Raw genomic sequence first — 18,134 nt, forward strand, 5'->3', positions numbered from 1 at the left:
ACCTCAAGTAATGTGGTTCATACTGTTGGTTAGATATTAATTTACATTATTATTATTATTAAGATCTCTTCTTAGTAATATGAACTGCCTCAAAAATAATTCTTTTAATACCTGATGCAAAGTAATTTTGATATGACAAACTTGCTCATATCAAAATCTTTCTTCCAATTCTGTCTTAATTTCAGAATTAATTATGGTCACTATATTGCAACTTGGAACTTATACAGTGTACACTGAAACAATATTTACCTGTACTGCATATATGTACTAACCATTAATAACTACAGACATAAATCCAGTAAGGGTCAAAACACATTTATGTATGCACACCTGTTAAAAAACAGCAGTTTTTACTGTAATAAATATATATTGAATATGTTCACGCATTCTCAGTATCTTAGTACAACGTAATATGCTTACAGTCTTTTCTCCTTCAGGATATCAAATGATGCTGCCATATTCATTAGCGTTGGTAAGCAGTGCAAGTGATGGCTATGTGAATGAGGAAGGATTGTGTTTGCCTGAAAGAGATACATTTGTTATTAAAAACTAGGTCCAGCTATTCATCAATATTACACTTTTTTGGCCATATTCCACAAGCAATCAGCACACAAAAATCCCACAGACTAACAGAACTTTCCTGTGCAAAACAATGATACAATATGGCTCCATTTACTCTTTTCATATAAGACAGCTCTATGTTAGAACACTTTCTTATACATGATTAGAGATTCCTGTTATAATAACCCTTTTTTACTAAAAAGACAACTTTGAAATATAGCACATTTGTTAAAAGGCATTTAAAATAGTTCTAGAGACTGCACTTGCCTCTGAAGTCTCCTGTTAACTTGTGGTTTTACAATCAAATTAAACCGTGAAAATGATAATACAAAATGTTGTCAAATGCCCAAAGTCAACAAACTGAAAGATAGCAAAAAATACTCCTTTCAACTGTAGTAGTCCATGATGATATTTGTTACAATACTCAGGAAAAAATATGAAACAGAATTGAGAGGTTTTCAGTTGCTAGTGACCCTTTGGAATACTCTCAACATTTGGCTGCCAAAATGTTGTTGCAGATGCCACGACTATGGAAGTGCACAAAAATATTTCTTCAGGTGTTGAAATAAAGATCAAACCCCTATTGTTCGGATGGCAAAGAATTTAATACAGTCAGAATAAATTTTAAAGGCCTACACACAAAAATCTATGTCATAAGAACATTATTAAGATTCAAAGTCAAGCACCAAAATATCAGAAAATACTAGAATGCAGGGTTGCCTGTCAAACCATAATTTACTCACTCCCCCTTCACACACACACACACCCCCCACCGCCTGCACTCGCCATGGCTGTATGCATTATGACAAAGTCTTTAATTACATATTTTTTCCATTGTGCCTTTGCCTCATTCAGCACACAGGATGGACCTGCTCTGGGATGAAAAACGTTGCATAATGAAGATTTCTCTGTAGCACTCCTCCCTCCCCCTTTATTTGTTGCAGAAGTTGTAAGGTGTGTAGTGAATGAAACAGAAGACTGCAGGAAGAGAAAAGCTGGTCTCATGGTTAAGGCAACCTTAACAATATGTGACACTACCAATCCTATCTATAATGAACAATAAGCCCTGACTTACCATGTGCAAAAGTTCTCCTAACAGGATTGTTGCTCTAACAGACACATGGTCATCACTGCTTGTAATTACCTCAACCAGACCCTTAAAGAAAAGTAAAAATTTACTGAAATAGCTGCATTTAATGTATACATATTTTATTATTATTTTGAGGAAATGATAATTCTAACAAACTCTGTACTTACTTCTAAAAGTCCATTAGTAATAAAAGCTGAAAGCACCAAAGCCAAATAATTATCCATGAGGTCAGGTCTAAAAAATAAAACAAACAAACCATGCACACAATGTAAAATGTGTAGTTTCTTCTTCTGTTTTTATTTCTCATTACAAAAGTTAGAAAACAATACAGCTTGTGTCACAAACACCACAACAATCATCCAGTCTCAGTTACAAAATGCTACCTTGATCTGGCTCGATGGGGTAATATAGTTTTAGATTCAGCTGCTACAAAACCATCAGAAAGTCTCCAACAGTCCTGAAACCGACCTGGATCTAGAGCAAGAAAAATGTGGACACCAGTAATTGTAACATTTAACTTTAAAGGGTCATTTTAATACCTGCAGTTGCATTTATTAGAGTAAATTATTCATTACATTAGCAACAAGTGGTTTTGTTTATTTCTTCTAATCTCAAGTGTAGACCAAAACAGTACAAATATGATTTTCACATTCTTCACTTTAATATAGCACTGAACTTGTTATTAGCAAATATCATAATTTAGATTAACTAAAACTTAATATGAGACACACAAGGTGGCTGAGGTAATATCTTTTATTGGATCAACTGAAAGAGACTTAAAACTCAGAATGTACATTACATGAACACCAGTTCTCAGACTGCAGAGAAGTAGTATTGCTAACTATATGTGTATGATTTGTTCTACTAGACCCTGACTGCTAAACAGTGTTCAGCCCCCATGTTCATACAATAGAATTTTGTAATTTAGACCAAGCTTTAGTCAGCAACTCTGCCCAAGGTTTAACTTGTGAGGCTGGGAAAACTGCACACTACTGCAGGGTAGAAGGGAGAGGTTGTCCTCTGTCCTTCCTCCCGGGTGCATACTCCTGCAGTGAAAAACAAAGGAGGGGCTGCTTCTACAGAGTTGCAGGAGAGTGTGGCTTCTACTGACATAAAACTAGCATCACATCTGACGCTGCAGCTTCACACATCCACCTCAAGGGGATTATGGAAAATCTGCAGTACGGATGAGAGTTCCTATATAATAGTAAACATACAATGTTTGTTAATTATGTACTACTAGTAATCAAAGGCAGATATATTGGGTATTTAGAAATTAAACATTAATGATAAGTGCTAAATTTATAAATATTAAAATTAGAACTCTCAATGTATTACTTAATAAAAGCACTTCTATGTTGCTCTGGTAGTTAAGTGCAGTAGCTGGTGTAACAATCACAACATAGGAAAGTGAGTTCTGATGTTTGTAATCTGCCTGGCTGTAGGTAGGGAAGTATATTTGTAAAGGCGCTGGAAAATCTATTTGCTGTGTGGAAAAAATGCAACAAAAAGAAAACTACTGAAAGTTAGATTTTTAGAAAAATCAAAGATTACTTTAAAACACGGTTTTAACAGTCAAAGTGCTAGCTACAGGTTGTCATGGGTAATAATACCTTTAAATAATATTAGCAGCAATGATGCATTTCAGAGGTGATGTTCTTTGAAACGATATAATTAGCCTACTAAAACTTAGCTCACCTAGAATTCTTGTGTATTGCTGATATGTATCCTATCCCTCCAATGCATCTTAGATGAAAAAAGTCTACACAGCAACATTATTATTTAAATTTGACAAATGAATCTAAAAAATTTACTATTTTAATTAGACTTATTTGGAATATGTTTAAGTGAAATGTACCACTGGTAGCAGCAAGGATTCACATTATTAAAAGTGAATTCTCTTATGTAATAGGATATAATCCGACAACATTCCCCACCCTCCCAATAATAGATATCAACTATAGATTTCTGTGACTCTAACTTGAGATAACTCCTTCTCTACAGTCAAAGTATCCTGTTAACCTACAGCAATACATTTACTGGTGTCCTTTAAGATTAATTGCCCCCCAGTGATACATTTGAAAGTAATCAACAGCTGAAAACAAGCCAATTTTTAAACAAGTATTTTTTAAAAACAAATTAAATGATGAAATTGTCAATATTGACATGATTTACTGTGGCACGGAAAACCCCAAAGGACTCAAATTTTAGAAGAAATCAATAAGTAGGATAACCTGTACTGTGCATTGATTCTTAATACCTACCTACACTCAGAAGTGCTTCTATGAATTCTTCTGTCACAACAGGAAGAGGAAGGCGAAATATATCATAAAGAACCTCAAGTAGACCTCGCTATACAAAAGAAAAATACTTATTTTCACAAGCTATTAGAAACCAGAACTTCACTTTAAAACTAGTAGAAAAAGTCAGTCTTGAAAGTTAGAAAATTATCCAAAATGAAAAATGTAACTATTTGAAGCAGTTTGAAGCAGACTATCAAGCAGCAAAAACTCAATTTGTCTTGACTTTATTTTTAAACTTTATCTTTATGGTTTTTATGCAAAGAAAGCATATAATGAAACAAAAACACACATACAAGGAAGAACTAGCATTTAAAGTTCAATGTTCATAATTTGCTAAATCTGTTAAAAAAAATTAAACACCAAAACAAAACAAAAAAATCCTGAACTCAAAAAGGTCATGCAGCGACTAAATAGATAAATAAGTGAGAGCACGGTCTACGAATATTAGCATCTAATATGTACTAAACTTCAAAGGTATGCAATATTTTCTTGTGTGACTAGACATCCTCATATTTTTTCCAAGTGTTTCTATTACATAGAGTCATTTTTTTTCCCATGAATGCAGGTAGCAGAGAGCTCACTCAGCCAGCCTGCATATGAAGTGGAAATTGCAGATTTTCTAAAAGTAACTTCTGGCCACTAGAATAGTTACTACAAACCATTTCTTAATGTTAACTAATAGTTCCAACTCATCCAGCACTCCTAAAATACACAAGCTTGGAGAAGGGAAAATAGTAACAATGTTTTTGAGAGAACACTGTATATAATATTCCGTAACGTGTTTGAGAGGTTTAGAGGATGTGCGAAACGTTGGTATGGTCTCCAACACTCACTCTGCATTGCTAATCGACCCTTAAAGAGTCTGGAGTCCAGTAGCACCTGTTTAATATCTTGCTCTGGAAGAATAGCAGGGACTTAAAGTATCTTTCACATTAAGCCAGGTATCTTTCCAGATTTCTGTTGAAATAGTAAGGCTATGTTTTTTCCAATTTTCTTTGAGACTGAGAGGATACTGCGAGGATACTGCAAAACATTAAGCCATCTAGAAGTAACTCCTACACAGTGACTTGTTTCCATATTTCTTAACTTGTTCACCTAGAAGAGAGAGAGTTAAACAGACCAATTGTTTCCTATCAGTGTATAAATCCTTGAGCATAGTCACTGAAAGAAGGAACTGAGAGACAGCAGTGGCTGGTATTTGTTACACATGTAATAGAAAATCAGTTGATCATCTTCAATTTTTGTTAATCCTTTTTCTATCCAAATGGTCTTAAGTATGGAGTTGGCCCTGATCCTGAAGTGCAGGTTATCCTATAGTGATACAGAGGATAAGTAAGACTGGATGCTGTAACGTATTGCAGTATGCCCCACGTAGAAGCAAAGATTGGATTTTTCCTTAAGGGTATGGATAGACTCCAAATGGTATAAGCCACCACTGGATGTGAACCACCTTATGATAGAATGCATTTGGAATGCTGGATAATATAAATACAAATCTGGCAATACCATACCTCCAGTTGCCCAGGATTTCAGGGTCTTGTGACACCCAGGAGGCAATTTTTTATCCCATTTAAACTTCATAATACACCTATTTTTATTTGAACAAAGGGCATGGGAAAGATTTTGAAAGGCAAGAGGCTAATCATATAAGTCAATCCTGGGAAAACATTCATTTTGGCTACTTCCATTCTCCTCAGTAAAGATGACAGGACAAGACACCATCTTGCTACAACCTTGGAAGTTTAACTATATAGTGCATACTTATAGAAACAATTTTCAGAAGATTAGGACAAATCTTAACACATTAGTAAGTGATTTCCATGTACATTTGAAATTGAGAATACTGAAATTGACAAGGGTCTAATCTTTTGGATATACCCATTGCTTGTGATTCATTCCAATTAATGAGAAAACCAGAGATCTCTCCAAAAATGTCAACTACATCAATTATAGCACAGATGAGGATGGATTCTTCAAAAAAGTACAAAAATGTCATCAGCATATAAACTGATTTTGTTCTTCTCAGTTCATATCTTGAATGGCGGAGAACTGATAACATACACAGCAGTGTTTCAAGAGAGATTAAAAAGGAGAGAAGACAGAGTACAACTCTGTTGTCCTATTTTCTAGTTGAAATCCTGGAGAAAAAAATCCATTAGTTGACAAGGGAGAGTTGTATAATACACTAATCCAGTTCAGGAATATTGGACCAAATTCAATTTTTTTTGTTTATTTTTTTTTTTTTTTAAAGAACAGTGATTGGATAAATCCATTCAACCCTGCCAAAGACCTTCTCAGCATCTAGAGATAACACTATAGAGGAAATTTTTAACTTATGAGCTTGCTGGATTGAGTAATTTTTCTCCTACTATTACCAGTCAATCTTTCTTTAATGAAACCAGCCTGATGGGATGAGGGTGTTCAGTTACGTAGCAAAAATTTTTATAATTATTTCGCAAATCTGTATTCGACAGATATGGGCAGAAGCTGATACAGTTGCAACTGTCTTTGATCTTCTTCAGTATTAAATAAATAAAGCAGTTGTCATTTCACTAGACATAGCTTCTTTTTGGACTGTTCCAGGGAAGACCTTTGAAAGCATAGAAGATTACAAAACACATTGTATTCCGTTATTTACAAAATTACCATGTGTCATCCATTCCTGGAGCTCTGCCAGAATTAATTTTTTTATAGCGTGTTCAATCTCGTGTTGAGAAATCTTTGTCAAAAAACAACATTTGTTCTGAAGTTAGGGCATTAAAAGGCAAGTCTTCAACAAAATGATCAAATCTGTTAGTGTCAAACAAACTGGTTGTCTGATTTATATAAAAGCTTGACAGAATTGCTTTAAGTGGTTATTTATATCTATTAGTTCAAAGATGACACTCCCATCTCCTTGTAATACGGAAGAAATATTGTTACCGGATAGTTCCATCTTAAGTCTTCTGGCAAGTAGTTTACCTCCTTTATCTTCCCCATTCATAAATGTCTTTGTTTGGCCGTCAAGTGTAAATTCAATTTGGCTGGATAAGCATTTATTAGATCTATATTTGGAGCAGATTAGGGAACATAGGAGTTATTCACTATTTGGGTCAGTCTTGTGCATTCTCTCCAAATCGTCTATTTCCTTGGCCAGAGTCTAGTAACTTGAGTCTCTCTCCTTTTGGGAGGTATACTTTCGCATCCACCCAGTAGCTTTGCAGTAGCTTTCAGAGCTTCTCAAAAGATGGTAACTCAGGCAACCAAGTCCTTATTTTCTCATATGAAGTTATAGTTGACTGAATCAACTATGCAATAAATTTTTGCATCTTTTAGTAGCAGAGTATTCAGCTTCCCACCTAGAAGACTTCAGTGAAGTGTAACCAGCATCTATGGTGAATATAATTGGCATATGATACAAAATTAGCATATCAATAGCTACTTCTAGGCATGCTGGAATCAGATAGGAAAGAAAAGTCAATTCTAGGAGTAAGATGAATGTACTATACAGAAATAAGTATAGCCATGCTCCTCAGTGTGTCTCAGTCTCCATATATCTTTTAAATAAAATTAATTAATTAATTGACGGCTGGCCTATTGTGTTTTGAAGCTGAGTCTTATGTAATTGGATTTGTCCAGATGTCTTTCTAGGATAGTATTTCAATCGCCACCCTTTAGTACAAGAATATCTTTTATATTACAAAGGATGTTGGCAGTGTCTTTGAAAAAATTCGAACGACCTCCACTTGGATTGTAAAGGCTTCCTAGAATTAACCTTTTTGAGACAAAACCAGGATCATCATTTAAGAAGGATCATCTTCTCTCAGGATCAGACCAACACTGTATAAAATAAGATGGATGTGCTTTTGCTCTTAGAATTCAATGATGAATGATATGCTACACCTTCTTGATTCTTTTGGCATCTATTTGTCAGGCTTGACAAAGGCCTGGCTGGGATGATTTAGTTGAGGATTGGTCCTGCTTTGAGCAGGGAGTTGGACTAGATGACCTCCTAAGGCCCCTTCCAATCCTGATATTCTATGATTTCTGCTAGATTAATTTCCTGAAATCAAGCTACTTGGCATTTATTTTAAAATCTGAGGTGTCTCAAGATTTTTAATTATTTTGGAAGATTTATTGAGTCCCCTCATGTTCCGGAATCATACCCTAAGAAAATTCATGGCAAAGTTTTGAAAGATATATTAAGATATACAACTTGACTGTAAAGATATGTATTTCTAGTTAATATTGTTAAACCACATCTCTAAAATATGGTGTGTATTCATACACGTTCAATACTGGTTAGTTTTCAAAGAATTTATGCCTTCAATTTGGCCTCTAAGGTTTCAGGTATACAAAAAGATCTATAGTTAAATATCCAAAGTATAAATAGTTGTATTCCAAAGTATATCTGTAACGGGGGCAGCGGAAGACACTTAAAATAAACCACTGTGAGCATGTTCAGATCCCTGATGGCATCTGTTTCATTCTCTCTTCCCCTCCCATGTTATCTAATAATATTCTAATCTTCATTAAATGCAAACACATTTTCTAAGAACATGTATAATAAATATATGCATATACACACATGGAGTCATCACATATAAATTTCCAACTGATTTGGTCAATGAAATACTAATCTGAATAAGAAAAAGTACAAAATATTCATATTCATAATATGAAAATGTCCTGCACAAACTGAGTAACTAGTGTTATTTATGGTTTAGGTTTGAAGTACTTTTCATGTCAGAAATATTGACTGATCCAAAGGACTTGTGGTTAACATAACATGATCTATCAGAGGAAGAACTAGTGAAGAGACTGTCTAGCAGTGCAAGTTGTGATGACTGGGATTGATAATACTTCCTTGAGTACATGGTGCTATATCCCCCAGCTTAGTGTTAAACTGTACTCCATGCATTGCAGTGTTGTTTGTACTCAGCTCCAAAGTGCGTAAACTGAAGAGTTCAGCCTAACTGCTAGATTATATAGGTGATTATTATTATAGCATATCTACAAGGATACATAAGAAAAATGGATTTTTCAGCATGTGAGAGTATACTCTTTATGGTGAGCCATTATGGTTTTTTTTGGTAAAATCTGGCTGCAATATTAAGCATCTTACAAATTTTGCAGGAAGTTTTGCAAAATCTTTTGAAGCCTGCTAAATCCATAGTGAAAGTATATGGGACTTGATGCTGTAGCTGATATTGGTCCCCTGGGATTTGCTTTATGTCACTGAATGCAGTCCTCTTTTTGTTAAGCTCAGCTGAGAAGTCAGGACAAAGAAATCTTGGGCCCTTTGTACATAAGGGTTTTGGCTTTTCTGGCAGCATTCATTAACATTACTTTATCATTGAACTTCAGCAACCTGAAGATAAGTCTGGGCTTGTCAGATTCCAACTTTCTAGCATCAGGAATTCAATCGATCTTTCAATATTTTAGGGAGGGCAACAAGGAGTCCAATTTAAATGTCAGGGAGCAGCTTCTGGAGAAAGCTGATAATATTCTTTTCCTTTAGACCTTCAGCAATATGCAAGATGTGAAGATTGTTTCTTTGAGATCCATTTTCCAAGTAATCTTGTTTTTCTTCCAATTTGTTTAGTCTAAGTTTTAAGGAGGCAGTTTCTTCTTTAATTTTACTCGTTTCAATGGCAGCCTATTGTGGCTCATTTTCCAAGTAACCAATTCTCAATTTTACACCTACTTCTTGAGAGAGGCCACAAATATCTTTTGAGATTAAATCCACTTGGTCCTGAGGAATTCCTTCAGAGCCATGCATCCGATGAAGTGGGTATTCACCCACAAAAGCTTATGCTCCAATACGTCTGCCAGTCTATAAGGTGCCACAGGACTCTGCTGCTTTTTCAATGCCATGATTCCTGAGGTAGGTTCTGCTGTGGCCCTTCTCCCCCAGCTCTTTAGGTGATTCTGGTTTAGGTCTTTGGTTGCCTCTCATTTTTTCCCACTGGAATCCATGTTCAACAGTTTGAAGTTTATCCAGGGAATTTAGACCTTTAGTACAGAAACTTAGTCAAATTTGCTAGAAAAGTAATAATTAATATACGGGGTGACAGGAGCTCTAGGACTAGGCAGTCATCTTTCTCACAGAAACCTTCAAGGTGAGAGGCATGTGGTATCCAACTGTAGATTTTTTTTAGAAAAATGATGCTAGCTATATCAAAATTTGGCCACAATAAAGTAGAAAATTACTGTCAACTGTTATATTACATTTTGTATTGTGTTTTGTATAAAGACGCTACAATGCTAATTAAATGATAAAAGGGGGGAATTTATGGGTTGCCACTCCATTCTTAATTAGCAAGCAACGTACAAGCCTTGCAGTGTGTCCAAAATATAGCTACTAAATGATACACAAATAAATACAAAAGTCAAATTAATGTAGTATTATGTATTAAAAACAATAAAATATTTCTGTGTTGACAAAGTAATAAAATGAAGGAAGTTAAATATGAAAAACACTTATTAGAGCAACTATCTCATCTCCCTGTCAATGAAGGATTGTCTCCAAGTACACATTTTCTAGTGTTTAGTCAGTCTCCAACTACATGTGTTTTTTCCTGCTTCACACAGAGACATGAGTGATCAATTGCATTAAAAAAAAATCGCTGGAAGCTACTGCACTTTCGCTTCTCTCTCATTCTTGCCAGGATCATGGACAATTGCTGCGACAAAAATTGCCTCAATCTCAGAAAGAAAGTTCTTTTCAGCTCCAATTAATCACAGTGTAAGTCCATATAATGGAGTCTTGATATACATAGGAATAACAAACAGATAACATGCAAATAAAACTTATGTACTCTTCTAGTTACTGTATCTATATATCTTAAGTATTTTAAAGAAAACTTAGCAGAATTCAATTTTTATATTTTATAATTTCAACTGATTTTAAGCTTGTTTTAGATCTTTACTGATTTAAATTTTCACCATTGCACAAATGTATGGGTTTTAAGATTTTCTTTGATAAACTTTAATTTTCACAGTTGTTGGAAATCATGGGAGGTCGGAATTATTAACAACAAACATTGAGATTCAAAAAGTTAAAGCTTTTTAATCCTTAAAACACACATTGTCAACATCACGTCAAAATATGCAAAGTAACTATCCTTTAATCAAACTCTAATACGTTTTCAAGCAGCATTTTTCTTACTTTGCCAATCTGTAAATTTTAACAGTGATGTAATATTTTGGGGGTGTGTGTGTGTGTGTGTGTGTGTGTGTGTGCGCGCGCATGCGCGCAGTAAAAAATCTGTTTACCAACATTTACAAATAAAATCCAATCCTTCCAAGGCTCTTTACAAGGCCCTGTTTACTGTAGTATACGACTGCCACATGATCTTTCATGTAATTATCCCCACAACACCCTTGTGAAGCAGAGCACTGCTATTATCTTCATTTTACAGAAGGGGAATTGAGATACAGAGAGGATAACTGATCTATCCAAGATCACACAGGAAATCTGTGGAGGACTTGAATCCAGCTCTTTCACGTTCTAAGCAAGCAACCTAACCACTCGACGAATCTTCCTACCATTAATGTTAAAATTAAGGGTTAAAAATAAACAAGAAACACACACAAATGCACACAGTTTTAGAATACTATTCCCTCTGTAATTATCTTATTTATTGCCTACCCGTATTTCCATATTTGGTATACAAAGTACCCCAATAAGAGACTGGATCCCAGAGTTGCCAGGTTTGCATAAATTGATAATACCTAGAACACACAAAATATATAATTAGTGTCTCAATCAAAACAACAAATGCTTTAAAAAACACTGCTTGAAATACTAATAAACATAACTAAACAATTGTCTCATAGGATTATGCAGTTACTAAATCATAACTACAGTTTTCCCTCTAGTTATGCAATCCCCAGCAACAGGCCATGTGTGCTTTGCATATTCACTAGTCATTTCTCAATAATTATGGTCCCTATGCAGCTCCTTGTATTCTGACTCTGATAATTGTGTAATTATTAAATTAAAATGTAATAGATTGCTCTGCCTCCTGTACACAGAAATTTAAATTTGTTTGCAAGCAGTAAGACTGAACTTTAGCTGTAAATTAATTTTAAATGAAGGAAAAGCAATACAAGGCAAACAAAATGAGGTTGTCCAACTTTATTTTTGTACTTGTTTCTCTAATTTCTCTTCTCCTTTCTACAAGTTAGTTATTATGGACACAAGTGCATTGCTATCTTATCCCAGACACTCCCTCTCAATTCTGGGGGTAAATGTAGATTTTCTTACACTGAGCTAAAGACCTAATTCTTCGAAAAAAGAAAGAAACCATCTGAGTGGATGATCATACTGCTTTGTAAAATCAGCCGTTGAACAAGTTGTCACAGTACGGGAAGCCTAAAATCATCTCATGAAGAAGGTAAGTGATCGCCGTCACTAGGAGCCTTGAGAACACCCTTGGCGCTGAGGGGAGGCTGAAGGGAAGTACTTGGTACTGTAAATGTTCCTGGCCTGTATTTAAGCATAGGTATTTTCTGTAAGAGGGGTGTATCACTACATGGAAATAGAGATCTTGTAGGTTGAGGTCCGAAAACCAATCTGCCTCTAGTGAAGTGATTTATAGCTGCCAGTCATCATCCTGAACTTTTGAGACTAAGAATGTATTTAGTAGTCTAAGATCCAAAAATCAGTGTCCACCCTTTGTCCTCCTTTGGCACAAGGAAATACCTCAAATAGAACCCCTTTCCTTTGTGAGGAGCTGAAATCAAATCAAAGGAGAGAGTCTATTTCTTGTCTCCGTAAAAGCTCATGAGAAGGGTCCACGCGTAAGGATGGGGAAGAAGGGTAGTTGGATGGTATAGCCCAATGCTCTAATTTCTATGACCTACTTGGCTGTACAGATCCACCTCCAGGCATGATGGAAATGGCAAAGGCAGTCCCCAAAAGGGGGTATGTGGGCAAAGCATTGCAGCTGCTGAACTAGAAGCGTGAGAGGATTCAAACACTTGACTGAGCCATCAAAAATGTGGTTTTGATAGTGACTGGGTACTTGCTGAAAAAGGAAGAGCACCCCTCTTTCTTTGGAACTTATGTCTCTTTCTGTGCAGTTCAGTGGATCTATGAAACTCAGAGATCTGAGCAAAGCAAGATCTCTGGGAAGTCTGTGAACTACTAAATCATCTTTTATTTGCAGGAGTATATATAGCCAGAGATTTTAATATGGCGCACGAGTCTTTAGCATGTGAAGAGAGTCATCTGTGGTTTCTGAGAACTTTCAACCACTGAAGAGGAGGTTCTCAACAGTTTTCTGAACTACTCTCACAATCCCAAGAATTGGAGCCATGACACCCTGCACATAACTACCACCATAGAGATGGACCTGGCAGCAGTGTGTGCGGCATCCAAGGATGGTTGGAAAGATGTCCTGGCTATTAATTGACCCTCCGTGACAATAGCCTGAAATTATTCTGTGTTCCTGTGCAATATGATCAATGAAAGCCACATATTTATTATACTTTGTGAAATTATATTTTACCACAACCGGCTAACAGTTTGCAGCCTGAAATTGTAGTGTGGCAGATGAACAGAATTTCCAACCAAAGTGGTCCAAGCACTTTTGGTCTTTGTTATATGGGGTACATTTGGAGCAGTGTTTGCTTAATGAACTCATTCACTGCTTCTACCATCAGAGAATTAGGTGAGGGGTGGAACAACAAAAATTCAGTGTTCTTGGAGGGGGACATAGTATTTTTGTATCCACCCATTTGCAAGTTGGTAGAACAGCTGCAGGTGTTGCCGAACAGTTTTTGCTGAGTCCAGGAGTGCCTTATTAAAGAGTAACATACCTCCAGTGGGTGTTGCTGATTGTAAAACATCAAGCAATTTGTGATGCTAATCCTTCATCTCTTCGAGTGGCATTTGAAGATCAGCTACCCCTTTATAAGGTCTTGAACCTGCTAGAAATCATTGGTCACGGATGGTGGTGGAGGCATGATCACATCAGCTGCAGAAGATGAGATAGGAGTTTGATGGATGGCTTCTTTATCTGCTCTAGCCTCCTTTTCCTCAAACGTCTCCCTAAGTTGGGGTCCCAGTTAAGGAGGAGAAGACTGAGCATCTCTAGCCTCCCAATTCTTTGGAGCTGGTGGCCAGACAAATTGCTGTCTGTATGCAGCCCAGGCATCGCAGTATGGCCACTGCAGGGGCCCATATAGGAGAAGGGGTGGCATTCAGGGTTGGTGCCACTACCTTTGGTGTTGTGCACCAAAGGTCTTCCCTATGAGTGTCAAAGAACTGATTTCTGTATGGATGGCTATGAGAACCCTGCAGTGACATGGAAGAGACTGAATAGGTCTCCCTCACCTTCTTGATATCCTCCAATGGACGGGGGGCACCAGCAGAAAAGGGTGGAGAGCCTGGCAGTACCAGAGAGCGACAGTAGTCCAGAGACCAGGGTCTCAGTATTGAGAGGCATTCAGTAACCATGAGCAGTGGAGATTCTGGTTCATCTGCCACTGATAAGTCTTTTGGGTATCTAAATTCCTGTGGTACCAAGTGGAGGATTGGTGCTGATGCGGTAGCATGCTTGGCAACTGAAGCAGAGGAGTACCACAGATTTAAAGTGTAACAAAATAGGCATCGATGATGTCTAATGCTTTAATTTGCATGGTACCAAGGGTCCCAATTGGGGAGGTATCAATGACAGAGTTGTACTTGATGGTACCAGTCTGGATGAATGCTTGTCCTTGCCCTCCTTGTACTTTGTAGATGCTACTGGGGTTCTGTGGGAGCACTGTTTCTCCTTAGAGCTCAGGGACTTGCCAGTACTGGAGAAAGAGTCTTTCGCCTCTAAGGCGCTGAACCAAGAGGTCGAAGCTTCCGATACCATGGACTCAGCAGGAGGACCAAGGTTTTTGGGAGCAGCCTCCTTATGATGAGAGCCAGAGCTCCGCTTCTGGGAATCATCACTGGGATCTCAAGAGTCTTCCATTTCTTAGGGGGAGATCTGCACCAAAGTCAATTGGTGCCTAGACACAGATGTTCAGGGAGGGTCTCCTAACCTGATTCTGAAGCAGATAAAAGGGAGCGCTTCAATCAGCATTATTAGCTTCAACCTGGTCTCCTGATTCTTCCTTGCTCTAGATTTAAGGGCCAGGCAGAAGTTACACATCTGGGATATACGTAACTGTCCGAGGCAGGTAATGGTCTCAAGTTGCAGTGGGGGAGGTTTAGGTTGGATATTAGGAAAAACTTTGTCACTAGGAGGGTGGTGAAGCACTGGAATGCGTTACCTAGGGAGGTGGTGGAATCTCCTTCCTTTGAGGTTTTTAAGGTCAGGCTTGACAAAGCCCTGGCTGGGATGATTTAGTTGGGGATTGGTCCTGCTTTGAGCAGGTGGTTGGACTAGATGACCTCCTGAAGTCCCTTTCAACCCTGATATTCTATGATTCTATGATCAGGCAGCAAACACATTTAGAGGGGCTGTCACTAATTTTCTGACAACAGAGGCAACTTTTGAATCCTAGAGAGCTGGGCATGCCCTGCCAGGAGAGTAAGGGTCTCCAGAGGGAGAAAGCGGCATAAAGTTAATCCTCTCATTATGTATCTACTAACTACCTAAGAAACTACCACCTATTACTAAACTATAAACAAAGAGTTAGCTGAAGCATGCTCAAGCAGACAAGCTAGGCCTCAGTCTCAGGCTGAGATGGTTGAGAAGAAATTGAGGGTGATTCACCTGTGCAGTCCCATATAGCTATACACGAGCAGGCCAAATGGACACTACTATTGAAAAATCTTGAGTCAAGGGCTCACAAAGCACTTGAAGTGAAGCACCTATGTGGACACTACTTGAAGAAGAATACACTATCCCAGGATATGTTTATCATATTGGAAAGTGGAAGCACCCTTAAGTTATCACTGTATTATAAAATACAGTAACAGAGAAATTAGGTATGGAACAGCCAAACAGGACGAGTCAATGACTGCCAAAAAACATGCATGCTCTGTCTTAAATGCAATCTCCAATGAACAAAAATTTGGGCTTCTGACCTTTTTCAATTCTTTGATGTACAAAAAAGCCTAAAGTTTATGTATTTGTTTTAAAAAGGTATTTTCCATTTGAGAATGGAAAACTACGGATGACTAGGAAAACTACTGAAATGGTGAAATCACGAAAGCTAAAAGTGAAAAGTGAGAAGGGAAGGGATTTTTAGACAAACTTTAAAAATTAAATGTATTTACTTCTGTAAATATTTCAATGACTAATTTTTTGGATAGAAGGAAGGTTTTATCCAAACACCCTTATACCACAGCTCACAATATGCACTTCTGAGCCCTCCCAATTCTACATTCCTGATATTTATAAAGGTAAAAAACACAAGTAGGAAAAAGTTAGCTTTTTATTTGTTTTAAAATATTTAAAGCCACTTTTATGTATGAAAGCAGCAAAAGAGGGCACAACCCCTTTTTAAAAATCCTTTATAAGTACACGTTAAAAACTAAAATTATGGGGGGGAGGGTACCAAAGGGGCAGAAAAAGGGACAAATAATAAAGAAAACGTCAAGGGAAGTGGCATATTACAAGCCCACTGTTCCTTTAGTCTTCTGAAGGGCCTTTCAGGTTTTTAAGCTAGCTCCCAGTGCGTGGGTGAGGGAGGTTGTATAAGAGGCAACCAGGGAATGGTTTGTTAGATGTTTCTAATCAGACATCTGCCTGACAAGTTTGCACCAGCGTAGCCTCACCAATGACTGGCCACTGATTGCTTTAACTGGGGCAAATCCCTCAAAAACCTTAGGTGATGTCTACATTGGGGATTTGCCCCAATTACAGCAATCAGTGGCCAGTCATTGGTGAGGCTACGCTGGTGCAAACTCTTCAGGCAGACAAACAGTGGCGTTATTTGCACTGGTTAGTGAATAGGGCAGATCTCCAGTGTAGATAAAACTTTAGACTACGGTGATCATCAGCCTCACCCATCAAATATCAGGAAACACTGCTAAAGTAAACAGATATTGGATATGGAATTCCCAAATTGGCAACAAGAGTTGCATCTCTTGGTGAGGAATGACAATCAGAGCACGCCAGATAGTGGAACCTCATCTGATTTGACACATCAAAACACATTAATATCATTGCAGACAAGGTACTGATGAAGACAATACAAAGTAGACTCATAGGAACAGGTTCTATATTTAAATGAGCCATTCTCTCACTCTTTAAACTCGCTTCTCTGCACACAAATAGGGGGTAGGGGCGGGGTGAAAAAAAACAAACCACTTACCTGCCCATGACCGAAATGCTGCCACTATTCCCATTTTGCTAGCTAGGAAGCGTGCTTCTCTGTCCTCTCTGTTATAAAAACAACAAATGCCAGACAGATATACTACCATTACGTTACTGTTAAACCTAGAGCAGTACTTTGTTTACCAGCCACTTCAAACAAGAGTACAACTAACTATTAGAGGCTTTTTGATGGGGAATGGGACACAACGTAAAAAATTCAGGTTCCATATTTATAATATAAAGATTACAGAATCAGAGTTTTAATTTTATGACTTTTTTTCTTGTAAAATTAAAGAACCCAATCTCCCTAGTGAGTTACCTTGCTAGCCATGGAATGCTTCTCTAATCTAAAAATGAAAAAGCCAATTATAAACAAGATTTTTTCAATTTTAAAGGTAGTGGAGGGGATAAAAGATCAGGTTTTAAAAATATTTAGCAAGTGATTCATACAGAGGTGTCATCGTTATTTGTCACTTTCTTTACTATGGTTAACAATGAACTTTTATACTACTGTGATTGGCAACAACCCCTAAGATAAAACATTCAGGCCTTTTCTGTTGAAAAATGTATTTCTGAGAAGATGTAAGTTCTGATTTAGACCACTACCATCACAGACCAAAATAAAATCCCACAATAATTTTATAAAGAAGTCACATAACTTTATAAGCATTTGGATAGCAGATTTTTCTTCAGTTGGCATAACATTTTCAGAAGGATGCACCTTGGCATTTTTGACCATCAAGCCAAGACAAGTTATTGTAATAGTAAATGTTATAGATATTCCCCAGTCAACTACACAAAGAACTATGCGGCTTCACAGAATTCACAGAAAGGAATTCTCCCCCATAGGCCAACCCCTGAACACAGCTGTAGCAGCATAAAGTGATCATGAAGTCATTTCACTAGCTGGGACAGAATTCTCCGAACACAAAG

The 18,134-nt window shown here is 37.2% G+C and overlaps 1 protein-coding gene across 6 annotated transcripts in view; it reads right to left on the reverse strand.

The window, feature by feature from the left end:
* RICTOR (RPTOR independent companion of MTOR complex 2) overlaps positions 1-18,134 on the reverse strand; it is a 189,240-nt gene that overhangs the window by 64,111 nt on the left and 106,995 nt on the right. For all 6 annotated transcript variants that reach the window (XM_077816775.1, XM_077816777.1, XM_077816776.1 and 3 more), the window contains 7 exons: positions 17,200-17,267; positions 11,588-11,670; positions 3,916-4,003; positions 2,035-2,125; positions 1,819-1,885; positions 1,637-1,717; positions 421-521 (listed from right to left, as the gene is read on the reverse strand). In XM_077816775.1, coding sequence (XP_077672901.1) covers positions 421-521; positions 1,637-1,717; positions 1,819-1,885; positions 2,035-2,125; positions 3,916-4,003; positions 11,588-11,670; positions 17,200-17,267 — 579 coding nt within the window. The remainder of the gene's footprint in view (positions 1-420; positions 522-1,636; positions 1,718-1,818; positions 1,886-2,034; positions 2,126-3,915; positions 4,004-11,587; positions 11,671-17,199; positions 17,268-18,134) is intronic.

This window comes from Eretmochelys imbricata, chromosome 5, assembly GCF_965152235.1.
Source record: "Eretmochelys imbricata isolate rEreImb1 chromosome 5, rEreImb1.hap1, whole genome shotgun sequence".
NCBI classification, from domain to species: domain Eukaryota; kingdom Metazoa; phylum Chordata; order Testudines; family Cheloniidae; genus Eretmochelys; species Eretmochelys imbricata.